This window comes from Sciurus vulgaris (genome assembly GCF_902686455.1).
Source record: "Sciurus vulgaris genome assembly, chromosome: 17".
In the NCBI taxonomy this organism is placed as follows: Eukaryota; Metazoa; Chordata; class Mammalia; order Rodentia; family Sciuridae; genus Sciurus; species Sciurus vulgaris.
Genome location: NC_136478.1, coordinates 17,322,274 through 17,335,355, shown reverse-complemented (window position 1 = coordinate 17,335,355; position 13,082 = coordinate 17,322,274). Strand labels below are relative to the sequence as shown.

Genomic DNA, 13,082 nt, shown 5'->3' with positions numbered 1-13,082 from the left:
TCTTGTAGAACTCGGCTGAGAATCCTTCTGGTCCTGGGCTTTTCTTGGATGGTAGGTTTTTAATGCCTTCTTCTATTTCATTGCTTGATATTGATCTGTTTAAATTGTGTACGTCCTCCTGGTTCAGTTTTGGAAGAGCATATGTCTCTAGAAATTTGTCAATGTCTTTGGTAGTTTGTTTTGTTGAAATACAGATTTTCAAACTAGCTTCTCATTATGTTCTGTACCTCAGTGGTGTCTGTCGGGATATTTCCCTTTTCATCACGAATTTTAGTAATTTGAGTTTTCTCTCTCCTTCTCTTTGTTAGTGTGGCTAAGGGTTTATCTATTTTGTTTACTTTCTCAAGGAACCAACTTTTTGTTTTGTCAATTTTTTGAATTGTTTCTTTTGTTTCAGTTTCATTGATTTCAGCTCTGATTTTAATTATCTCCTGTCTTCTACTACTTTTGCTGTTATTCTGTTCTTCTTTTTCTAGGGCTTTGAGCTATAATGTTAGGTCATTAAGTTGTTGACTTTTCATTCTTTTCTGGAATGCGCTCCATGCAATGAATTTTCCTCTTAGTATTGTTTTCATAGTGTCCCAGAAATTTTGATATGTTGTATCGTCGTTCTCATTGACCTCTAAGAATTTTGTAATCTCCTCCCTGATGTTTTTTGTTATCCATGTTTCATTCAATAGCATGTTATTTAGTCTCCAGGTGTTGGAGTAATTTCTGTTTTTTATTTTGTCATTGATTTCTATTCTCAGTCCATTATGATCTGATAGAACACAAGACAGTATCTATTTTTTTGCATTTCCTAAGGGCTGCTTTGTGGCATAACATATGGTCTATTTTCGAGAAGGTTCCATGTGCTGCTGAGAAGAAAGTGAATCCGCTCATTGATGGGTGGAATATTCTATATATGTCTATTAAGTCTAGGTTATTGATGGTGTTATTGAGTTCTATGGTTTCTTTGGTTGGATTTTGTTTGGAAGATCTATCTAGTGGTGACAGTGGTACATTTAAGTCACCCAGAATTATTGTGTTGTGGTCTATTTGATTCCTGAAATTGAGAAGGATTTGTTTGATGTACAGGGATGCACCGTTGTTTGGGGCATAAATATTTACTATCATTGTGTCTTCCTGATTTATGGTTCCCTTAAACGGTATGAAATGTTCTTCTTTATCCCCTCTGACTAACTTTGGCTTTAAGTCCACTTTATCTGATATAAGGATGGAAACTCGCGCTTTTTTACTGAGTCCATGTGCGTGGTAGGTTTTTTCCCACCCTTTCACCTTTAGTCTGTGAATGTCTTTTTCCATGAGATGAGTCTCTTGCAGGCAGCATATTGTTGGGTCTTTCTTTTTAATCCATTCTGCCAGTCCATGTCTGTTGATTGATGAGTTTAGGCCATTAACGTTAAGGGTTATTATTGAGATATGATTTGTATTATCAGTCATTTGGCTTATTTTTGGTTTTTAAGTTGGCTTGGTTTCTCCTTTGAGTAGTTTTTCTCTAAGGTAGTTCCTCCCTTTGCTCTTCTGCATTGTTGTTTTTCATTTCCTCCTCATGGAATAGTTTGTTGAGAACATTCTGTAGCACAGGCTTTCTATTTGTAAATTCGTTTAACTTTTGTTTATCATGGAAGGATTTTATTTCATCTTCAAATCTGAGGTTAGTTTTGTTGGGTATAGGATTCTTGGTTGGCAACCATGTTCTTTCAGAGCTTGAAATACATTGTTCCAGGCCCTTCTAGCTTTTAGAGTCTGGGTTGAGAAGTCGGCTGCTATCGTATTGGTCTCCCCCTATATGTAATCTGGTGCTTTTCTCTCGTGGCCTTCAAAATCATGTCTTTATTTTGAATGTTCAGCATTTTCTTTATAATGTGCCTTGGTGTGGATCTGTTGTGATTCTGTGCATTTGGTGTTCTGTAAGCCTCTTGTATTTGATTTTCCATTTCATTCTTCAGGTTTGGGAAATTTTCTGATATTATTTCATTGAATAGGTTGTTCATTCCTTTGGTTTGTATCTCTGTGCCTTCCTCAATCCCAATAATTCTTAAATTTGGTGTTTTCATGATGTCCCATAGTTCTTGGAGATTCTGTTCATGATTTCTTACCATCTTCTCTGTTTGGGCCACTTTCTTTTCAAGATTAAATATTTTGTCTTCATTGTCTGAGGTTCTGTCTTCCAAGTGGTCTAGTCTTTTGGTGATGCTTTCCATTGAGTTTTTTATTTGGTTTATTGTGTCCTTCATTTCAAGGATTTCCGTTTGGTTTTTTTTTTTTTTTTTTTTTTTTTTTGAGAATCTCTATCTCTTTTTTGAAATGATCTTTTGCTTCCTGCAGGTGCTCTTTCAGCTTATTGGTATTATCATTCATTGCCTGCATTTGCTCTCTTATCTCATTCTTTGCTTTGAGAATCATGTTAATCTAAAGTCCTTTTCTGACATTTCTTCTAACATACTGTCATTGGATTCTATCAATATAGAATCTAGATTTGTTTGAATCATTTTCTTCCCTTGTTTTTTTCATGTTGTTCATGTTTCTTCCCCTCTAGCAGTGGAGATAGGGAGTATTGCAGATTTCCCCCATAGGCTTATAGTGGCCCTATAGGTTTCCAAAACCCTTTCTTTAAGGGGAGTCAGTATTAGCATTGCCCAGTTCAGACACTATGCAATCATAGACCAAATAGCCCCTATGAGGACAATAACAAAATTGTCATAAGAAACAGAGTGAGTTCAAATATTATCTTCAGTAAAACATACAGATTTGCAATAAGGTCTGCAGCTTCAAATGGAGGACAAAGAGGATGCAGAGGGATGTGGAATGTGGCTGTTAATGGGATGAGAAAAGAATATACAGAAGTTCTAGATAATAGAAAGGATGAGAGTGTAATCAAAATAAATTGGATGATAGCATGCAAAAAAGGGAGAAAGAGACTCTGAGGGAACAGGTAAACAAAAGGAAAAGAGGAAGAAAAGTAAAGAAATAAAACAAATTTTTTCAATAAGGAGAAAAAAGAAAATCTACAGTATAACAGTCATATAGTAATGAAACCTCCCAGAGTTCAGTAGCCTGATGCATGAGATGTACCTGACAATGAGCTTCAAGTCTCCAGCAGGCGTCTCAGGATGGGTTTTGCCCCACCTAAAGATCGGAGCTACAGCTTCCAGGATTATCGAAGATGGCCACTCTGGCTTCTAAATGTGTTAGCAAATGGGGAACTGCAGCTCAGGGTATGGCCGTGGTCAGCAGGAGGTCCTGGAGGTGGGATGCGGTTGGTCAGGCAGGGGTCCTGGTGGTCAGGTATGTTTGGTGTGGTTGTGGGATCCTGGAGGCCAGTTGCAGTCAGTCAATCTGGGGTCCCAGTGATAGGGCGCAGTCAGTTGGTCTGGGGTCCTGGCGGCAGGGAGCAGTCAGTTGATGTGAGGGCTCCAGAGGCAGGGAGTGATCTGTCAGGCTGAGGGATCCTGGAGATGGGGCTCGAGTCAGTCCGGCCAGGGGTCTATGGAGCCTGGCTGTTGTCTCAAAATGGCGGCAGCCACGTGTAATCAAACATGCAATTATTGTAACGGTGAACTTCCAGGCAACAGCAGGCAACTGGTACTCTGCTGGCAGTCAGTCATCAGTTTGCTGACTGTTGTCAGGCGATCGGGAGGTGAATCTCGTGCGTTGGGTGATGAATAGGTGTAAGGCAGGCGATGGACAGGCAAGAGGCAGGCAAATGGCGGATGATAGGCGCCTGACAGTGAGCAATCAAGAACCAGATATCCTCTGCTTGAAACCGGAGTTACGGAACGACAAGGAACGCAGCCTCCCTCTAGTCCGCCATCTTGGATCTCCTATTGTATACTTCTTAAAACTCTATTTCTTTTAATTGCATCCTTTCTTGTAGTCACTATTTTTGCCTTCAAGCAACTGCTGATCATCCCCCAGGTCAGTCATATATAGGCATTTTAACCTCAGTAATAGAAAGGGTACCAGAGAAAGAAAAGTTGCCCATCTTCTTAAGTCATTTGAATTTCTAAGTTGGTAACAGAGTTTTTCAGAATATTTAACTAAAGCAAAGTGCCCCTGAATTTAGTACTATGCAGGAGAACCTTCCTATACACCCAAATCATTAGGTCTAGACTAAGTAGTTAATATTGTCCATTATAAACAATCAGCTTTTGTTTGTGTTATTCACAGTGGAGTCAGAAGGATTTAGAAAATTTTTGATGATTCAAATATCAGGAAAAAGGAAAAACAACATACCTCTCTTTGGAGGACTGTTCACTGATTACTTTTTTATCCTTGTCTTTTTTGAAGTGACATTTATGTATTGACAGCATATGATACAAATATAAGGATTTAAAGATTTGTAGCCTTATAGAGCATGCAGACCTGAGTTTAGACTTACTTTTGTGAGCTTATTGTAAAATGGTTTGAATAATGATTTGTGCTTTTTCTCTGTTTATTCTTCCTAACTAGCTCCTGGGCTATAGTGAAAAGCCGATAAATCTGCAGATGTTTATTGGAACAGCAGATGATCGATACTTACGACCTCATGCATTTTACCAGGTGCATCGAATCACTGGAAAAACAGTTGCTACTGCAAGCCAAGAGATAATAATTGCCAGTACCAAAGTTCTAGAAATTCCACTTCTTCCTGAAAACAATATGTCAGCCAGGTATCTTGAAACACCCCCAAATGGGCACTTCTTTCTTTCCCTGGAACAATTTTTAAAAATATTTTTAGTTGTAAATGGACACAATACATTTAATTTATTTATATGTCATGCTAAGGATCAAACCCAGTGCTTCACACTTGCTAGGCAAGCACTCTACCACTGAGCCACAACCCCAACCCCTAAAACAACTTTCAAAAAGACATATATAGAGCTGGGTATGGTAGTGCACACCAGTAGTCCCAGTGATTTGGGAGGCTGCAGTAGGAGGACAACAAGGCAAGTTTGAGGCCAGCCTCAGCAATTTAGCAAGACCCTGTTTCAAACTAAAAAACTGAAAAGGAATAGGGGTGTAACTCAGTGGTAAAGCATCCCTTGGTTCAGTTGCCACTGTCCTCCATACACACACACAATATATATTAAACACACGTTATATATGTCTATATATATAAAAATAAAATAGTCATTGTTCTAAGTTAACTGAATGATATTATTTGTTAGCACATTTGCTGAGGTGGGTGGCATAGTTCCAAAAAGAAAATTCAATTTAGCATATGTTAGTGGATCATGCGCCACTAGCTGGGCATCATCTTAGGTAATAAAAATATATTGACTTTCATCAAGTTACTCAGTGCAATAGAATGAACAAAAAATAAACAATCGCAATATAATTTTAACTGTTAAGTGTCTGTAAGGAATACATTTGACTTTACCCCAGGTATTGCATTTGACTCATTGCCTACCTCCCCACCTTCAAACAATGTGGCTAACCTTTGAATGAGAATTCAAAGAAGCATCATTCTTTTTGCTCTAGGATCTTACTTTTTCATGTAGCATCAGAAACACATTAGTATACAATTAGTCAGCTACTGAGGGAAATTTAAAACTTAACCTTGAACTTTTTCTAAGAGCTAAAAAGTTGCCCTGTAGTGGCCAGTTTGTAGGTAGTGTTTCCATTCATTCCAACAAATAGTCAAAGTACTATACTTGAATCAAGTTAAATTGAAAATCACCTGAAGCTTATTGTACTTTCTCATTTTGCTGGAGGGACAATGTAAGAAATAGCCATGTGAATACTCTTATTTATTTATTATTCATTTATATTTTGAGATGGGGTCTTATTGTAATGCCTAGGCTGGTCTTGAACTTCTAAGCTCAGGTGATCTGTCTGCCTCAGTCTACAGTGCTGAGACTACCAGTGTGCATCACCATGCCCAATACTTAATTTAAATCTGGAAAATTACTGTTAAAAAGCATTTTATCTTAGGTTGGTCAGTATTAAACACACACACACACACACACTCTTCTTTGAACGTAAAGAAAAATGTTCATGTTTCTTAATGACATGGTAGATTTTGCTCTATCAGGCAACAAAAAAAAACCTATAAAAACTTTATCACCTTTACTTTTTGCTTTGCTTTCCAGAGAGTTCAGGGTTAAGTTCAGTTATAATAATTATAGTAATTTATATAACCTTCAATTTGAGATATATTTATTTCCTATTCTACTTTAAAATTTTTGTTTTTCTTTTGTTGGCCTTATTTGTATTATAAAATGCCTTATATCCTCTCTGTAAACAATACATAAACCAATCCATGAAAGAAAAAAGAGTACATGAATTTCTACAAAATAGTCTCATGAAATTGGGAAAGTTTCAAATCCCAAATAGTGTGAAAAAATTAGAACAGTAAAATTAGAACATACACACCTCCTCCATCTATTAAGTACTAGCACGTCAAACAGAGTGATAGTCATGATTTTGTCCTTTCCCTAACTATACCTGACATACACTGCTTACCTAGATCAGAGTAAAGACAAAGCTGCAGGAACACTACTGTGACTAGTAGCAAGCAGATAGTTCTCTCACCCAACCCTCCACATGCACATCTGAAGCATCTCTGCTATTTTGTCTGCTCTCCACTAGTAGATTGGGAAGCAATAATTATATAGGATCCAGTGCTTGTGACAGTATTGTGCATATTCAAGAAATGACTGAATAAATTCAAATGTGATGGTGCACTTCTGTAATCCCAGCTAATGGGGAGGCTGAGACAGGAGGATAGCAAGTTGGGGGCTAGCATGGGCAATGTAATGAGACCCTGTCTTAAAATAAAAAAGGACTGGGGATATAGTCCAGTGGTAGAGTAACCCCTGGGTTCATTTCCCAGTAGTAAAAAAAAAGAAAAAGAAAAAGAAAAAGGGTTGAGGGGCAACTAGAAAGTTACCCAGACCTAAGAAACTTTTTCCATGGAGTATAAATAGCAGGGGAGCTAATGCCAAATGATCCTTTTTTGCCAAGTAACTAAATACTAGGTAAGCTATTAACTAGGATAAACTAGTATCCTAGTAACTGTTGAATATAACAAGTATAATATGTTCAATCCTTGTAGTTTCGGGCAGTGGTAGGTATAAAATTCTAAGTGACAGATAAGACCATTTTTCAAAGTAATTAACTTGTAAATGAGCCTTAGGTGTGTATTAAATGCCTTACTGTTCTCTGAAGGCAGTAAGGTGGGAAGATTAGTTGATACTCCCCCAGTTTTACCTAGTTATCCACAAGCTTGGTTATTTCAAGATTAAATCTCTCTTGTACATATAAGACTAAATTGTGCACTAAACTGTAGATCACAGAGCCATCCTACAAGATACTTTAAATGTAGGATGCCAGTATCCATTGCCTTACCTTCTCATAACTTCTTTCTGTTTTTAAAACTGGATGAGGCTGGACATGGTGGTGCCCGCCTGTAATCCCTGTGGCTCTGGAGGTGAGGCAGGAGGATTGTGAGTTCAAAGCCAGCCTCAGCAAAAACAAGGTGCTAAGCAACTCAATGAAACCCTGTCTCTAAATAAAATACAAAATAGGTCTGGGGATGTGGTTCAGTGGTCAAGTGCTCCTGAGTTCAATCCCTGGTACCAAAAAAAAAAAAAAAAAAAATACACTGGATTAGTATGGTTGTGGCAAAATTATATTCTGGTCTAAAAGAAAGATAATTATAATTTTAAATAGAATTTAATATTTTCATTGCTGCAAATGAATATTTTTGTAGGTTGTGTTTTTTTGTGATTTCTTAAGAGTTTTAAGACAGTCCTTCATATCTTTATTTTTTGACCTGATTTTGGGCAGATAGTTCTTCCCTGACAAATTGACAATATATGTCTGTGTAGTTGAGTTGTTCAGAAACACTGGTTATCAGTAAGCAAACAAAATTTTTGTATTTTTTTCCCTAGTATTGACTGTGCAGGTATTTTGAAACTTCGCAATTCAGATATAGAGCTTCGAAAAGGAGAAACTGATATCGGCAGAAAGAATACTAGAGTACGACTTGTGTTTCGTGTACACATCCCACAGCCCAATGGAAAAGTCCTTTCTCTGCAGATAGCATCTATACCTGTTGAATGCTGTAAGTGAGCTTGATATGTTTTAAGGTTTTATTTAAAATAGTTTATTTTCTATTTTGCTTTCAATATAATGTGTACATTAAAAGTATAAACTGAAGCTGTGCAGTAGTGCATGCCTATAATTCCAGTGACTTGGGATGCTGAGGCAGGAGTATTGCAAGTACAAAGCCAACCTCAGCAACTTAGTGAGGCCCTAAGCAACTTAATGAACCCTGTCTCAATATAAGAAATAAAACGGGCTAGGGATGTGGCTCAATGGTTAAACTCCCCTTGGTTGAATCCCCATAAAGGAAAAAAATATATTTAAATAATGACTATCTACATTAAGAAAAATTAGATTATGTTCCATTTACCCTGTAAAGGTAGAGAAATGTACTATCACTAAAGTAACATTTGTATACATTTCTAAAAATTCAGTTTTGAAATGTGTACTTCATGTGTGTTTCAATTAATTATTCAGAAAACTATACAAAATGTACATCTTGGTTACAGTGATGATCTCAGTATTCTCTTGATATAAGGGTTATTTAGTGTTGTTCTCTAGTAGCTTTTTTAGATTTGTCTTCTCTTAGTTGTATGTAATACAATTATACATTTTTGGACAAATATGCTTTTGGTGTAATTAGTTTTGTAAATTTTAACAGATGCTTGTATGTAAGAAATATAGATTTAAGTGAAAAAAAGAAAGAATGAAGTAAATGTTTGGAAATAAAGATGAAGTTGAAGATATTAATTAATTTCTCTTTCTTTACACTTGTAGTCTAAGAAAATAATTTAGAGATAACATTTTAATATATCCTTCTTGTTTTCTAAACAACCATGTTCTTTCAGTGTGAATTGTTATTACTATTGTCTTGAATTTTAAAAGACTAAGTGAACTAATCCCCAAATTTACTTTCATTTTTATTTTGTAGCTTGAGCTTGTCTCATTTATATGAAATACTTTAGACTAATATTTTGGTTTTTTCCCTAACTGTTAAAAAAAAAAAAAAATACAGCCCAGCGATCTGCTCAAGAACTTCCTCATATTGAGAAGTACAGTATCAACAGTTGTTCTGTAAATGGAGGCCATGAAATGATTGTGACTGGATCTAATTTTCTTCCAGAATCTAAAATCGTTTTTCTTGAAAAAGGACAAGGTAAATAAGCTAGTTGACTTTAAGTGGCAAAAAGATAAAATAAATTTAGCTATTTCAGTAACATTCATCACAAATAATGTCCTAAATCTACAAGCTTTATTTATGTACTAGATTTTATTGTAAACCAAACATTTATTCAATTTTCATATAAATGTGAAATTCTCTTTAAGCTTATCTTAAAAATAGAAGAATTTTCTTGACATTTCTACTCTTAGGTACACACTCAAGGATAATTCAAAACAAAAAAATTCAGATACAGATGTTTTTAGCAACATTATTCATAATACCAAAAATCAGAAACAACCCAAACAAAGAACTTAAATGCTCAGTAGTTGATAAATGGATAATCAGAATGTGGCATACAGTGCGGTATTATTCAGCCATAAAATCTGATGAGATACTAACATGTGATTCAGCATGGATGAACCTTAAAGATGATATGGTACTTGAAAGAATCCCACACAAAAGACCATATACTTTGTAGTTCCATTTATACAAAATGTCTACAATAAATAATTTGTGGATACCACAAATTATTTAATTCACTAGGTGATAAGAACTAGAAACATTCATAACAACACGAAAGCTATTTATTGTTTGGCAGTGCCAAAACATGAACACAATTCAAATATCCACTAAGAAAAAGGATAGTAAACTTTGATACATTCAACAGTGAAACAGTGAAAACTCTGTATTAGTTGGACAGAATTGTCAATTTGAACGAGTACTGATATGTGCAGGGTTTCTTTTGGGGGCAAAGAAAATGTTCTGAAATTAGTGGTGATAGTTGTATAGCTCTGTGAATATACTTGCCACCTCTGACTTGTATACTTTAAAAGGATGAAATTAGCCTGGAGACTGGCACACACCTGTAATCCCATTGATTTGGGAGACTGAGGCAGGGGGAATGCAGTTTCATGGTCAGTCTTGCCAAGTTCAAGGCCAGCCTGTGCAATTTATCAAGACTCAGTCTCAAAGAATAAAAAGGACTGGGAATGTAGCTCAGTGGTAATGCACCCCTGGTTTCTATCCCCAGTACCCACCCCCTTCCCACAAACACAGAGAAATAAAAAAAGAAATTTACAGGGTGTGAATTATCTTTAGTTTGTGGGTTATATCAGTTTTTGAAAAAGTAGAAGCCTGTGTTCATTGGGGTGTTTGTTTTTATCCCTTCTTAAGAATATTTAAAACACTTTGCCATCAGTTTCTGTTCATCTTTAAAAAAAATTACGAATTGCCACTCTCTAAAATAATATAAACAAATACTTACATTTACTGCCCATTTAAGAAATACAACTTGCAGCCAGGCACGGTGGTGTATGCCTGTAATCCCAGTGGCTTGGGAAGTTGAGGCAGGAGAGTTACGAGTTCAAAGCCAGCCTTAGCAACTTAGTGAGGCCCTAAGCAATTCAGCGAGACCCTTTCTCTAATAAAATATAAAAAAGGGCTAGGGATGTGGCTTGGTGGTTAAGGGCCACTGGGTTTAGTCCCTGGTACCAAAAGAAAGAGAAATGCAATTTGCTGCTGATGGGTTCTTGGCAGCTGTCTGAAATAGATCCCTTGCCTGAAATAATGCTGTTTTTCCTCTATGTTTTATTTTATTTCCCTATTTTTGGATTCCATATTAGTACATATATTTTTCTGAAAATTGTTTTTTTTTCAAAGATCAACAATAGGATGGATCTACATTGATCCATATGACTGAAATTTTTCCACATTCACTAATACACAGTTTTCACTATTGAATGTATCAAAGTTTACTATCCTTTTTCTTAGTGGATATTTGAACTGTGTTCATGTTTTGGCACTGCCAAACAATAGCTTTTGGTGTTGTTATGAATGTTTCTAGTTCTTATCACCTGGTGAGTTAAATTTTGTTAATCTAGTAGGAGTAAAATGGTATTTTGAACTTTGGTCTGAATTTTCCTGATAACTATTAAGAGTTTTATTGACAATTCATTTTAGCTTTTTGTGCAATACCTATTCTTGTCATTGCCTGTTTTTTCCATTGGGTTAGTTTTTTATATTTTCATTGACTTAAAGGAATTCTTTATATATTCTAAATATCAAAGTGAGATAGGGAAGTACCATCTTTTCCCACTGTTGGGTTTTTCACCTTCCTGTGAAATGTGACAAAACAACCTTTATTTTCTAAAGATGGAGTGGGTTTTCTAATGAGGGAATGAGTTTTCCATCATTTGAGGTACATGAACAAAATGTTTGCCGCCACTTTGTGAGTCCACTGTCTGAGGATTTCACTTGATGGATAGAATGAACTCTCTCCATTTTTTCCCATAACTATACTTTCTATTCTTTTCTTGGAAGTCAGTAAGAAAAAGATTTATAAATCTGCGATACTGCTTACATAAATTTTTCTTAGTATGCTTTCCAACTTAAATTGCTTTTAACTGTTAATTGTTTCTTTCAACAGATGGACGACCTCAGTGGGAGGTAGAAGGGAAAATAATCAGGGAAAAATGTCAAGGGGTAAGTAATTTACCATAATTCTCAAGAAATATTTAAGAAAGTAATGAAAAAATTGAATAATTGTACTTTATCATATAGATGAAGGTATTGAGTTATAGAAAAGTAAATTAGGATTTTCAGAAATATGGGTATGGATACTTTCCTAGTATAAAAATTATGAAAAAAAAATGGTCTTCTGTCTTTTTTTCCTAAGAAGAGAGAAATTAGAAATGAAAGGTTATTAGAGCTGAATGTGTTGGCACATGCCTGTAATCCCAGTGACTGAGAACACTGAGGCAGGAGGATCAAATGTTGAGGCCCACCTCAGCAACTTAGCAGGGCCCTGATCAACTTAAGAAGACCCTCTCTCAAAATAGAAAAGGACTGGGGATGTGTCTCAGTTAAGCACCCATGGGTTGAAGGTTCTTACTGAAATTATCAATTTATTTATGTGAATTAAGTGAAGAAATCAAAATATATTCAATAAAGAACATATATAGTGGGCAAAAAATGAGAGGAGGACAAACCCTTAGGGATTTAACACACTTTTTCTAACTTCTCAGCTACCTTATTAAACCTTTTAGTACTCCACACTGAAAGCTATATTCCCTTCAACTTAGTTGGAATGGTGACAGAATTTCCGCTGTGCTAGGAAGTACCACTTCCCACAGTGCCTTGCAAAGACTTGGAGCAGTAAGGTTGAGGATTGCATTTCTTTGGGCTTAAAGGTTCTCACTCACCCTGCTAGTGTAAAATTATTTTTGATATGGATAAGATTTTATTACTGCCAGTGTAGAAAAATATGAATGTAAAATTGATGGTAAGAAAATTAAACTGTATCCACTGGGCATAGTAGAGCAAACCTAAAATCCCATCAACTTGAGAGGTTGAGGCAGGAGAATTGCAAATTCAGGGCCAACTTGAGCAACTTAGTGAGACCCTGGCTCAAAATTAGAAGAGCTGGGGATGTAGCTCATGGTTAAGCTTTCCTGCATTCAATCCCAGGTAACCACCCCCCCACACACACACAAAATCCCACTGTGTGTGTATATAAAATAACCTGTAATATTCAGTAGAACAAGGTATGTCACTGCATAGTGTGTGATAGCATTGTTTTTATTCTACAACTAGAAACTCAGTTGGGGAGAGTAAAAGCAGTTTCTTAACCTGTTATGGTGGTATATGTTTGTAGTTCCACTTACTTGGGAGGCTGAGGCAGGAGGATCACCTGAGCTCATGAGTTTGAGACTAGCCTGGGCAACATAACAAGTCCCCATCTGAAAAAAAAAAGGCAGGGTGGGGGACAGTTTCTCCTTAGTGATTAAGGGTTTGCTCTGTCAAGACTGAAGTATCCATGTAGTAAATCTCCAGATTACTTCTGTGACTGGTTGATGTGTGTAATTTTGTATGATGGGTGAATGTATTT

General features: G+C 36.2%; 1 protein-coding gene across 1 annotated transcript in view; it reads left to right on the top strand.

The window, feature by feature from the left end:
• NFATC3 (nuclear factor of activated T cells 3) overlaps window positions 1-13,082 on the top strand; it is a 103,844-nt gene that overhangs the window by 60,241 nt on the left and 30,521 nt on the right. Inside the window, 4 exon segments of the mRNA XM_079116843.1 lie at window positions 4,456-4,655; window positions 7,881-8,053; window positions 9,050-9,190; window positions 11,622-11,677. Coding sequence (XP_078972969.1) covers window positions 4,456-4,655; window positions 7,881-8,053; window positions 9,050-9,190; window positions 11,622-11,677 — 570 coding nt within the window.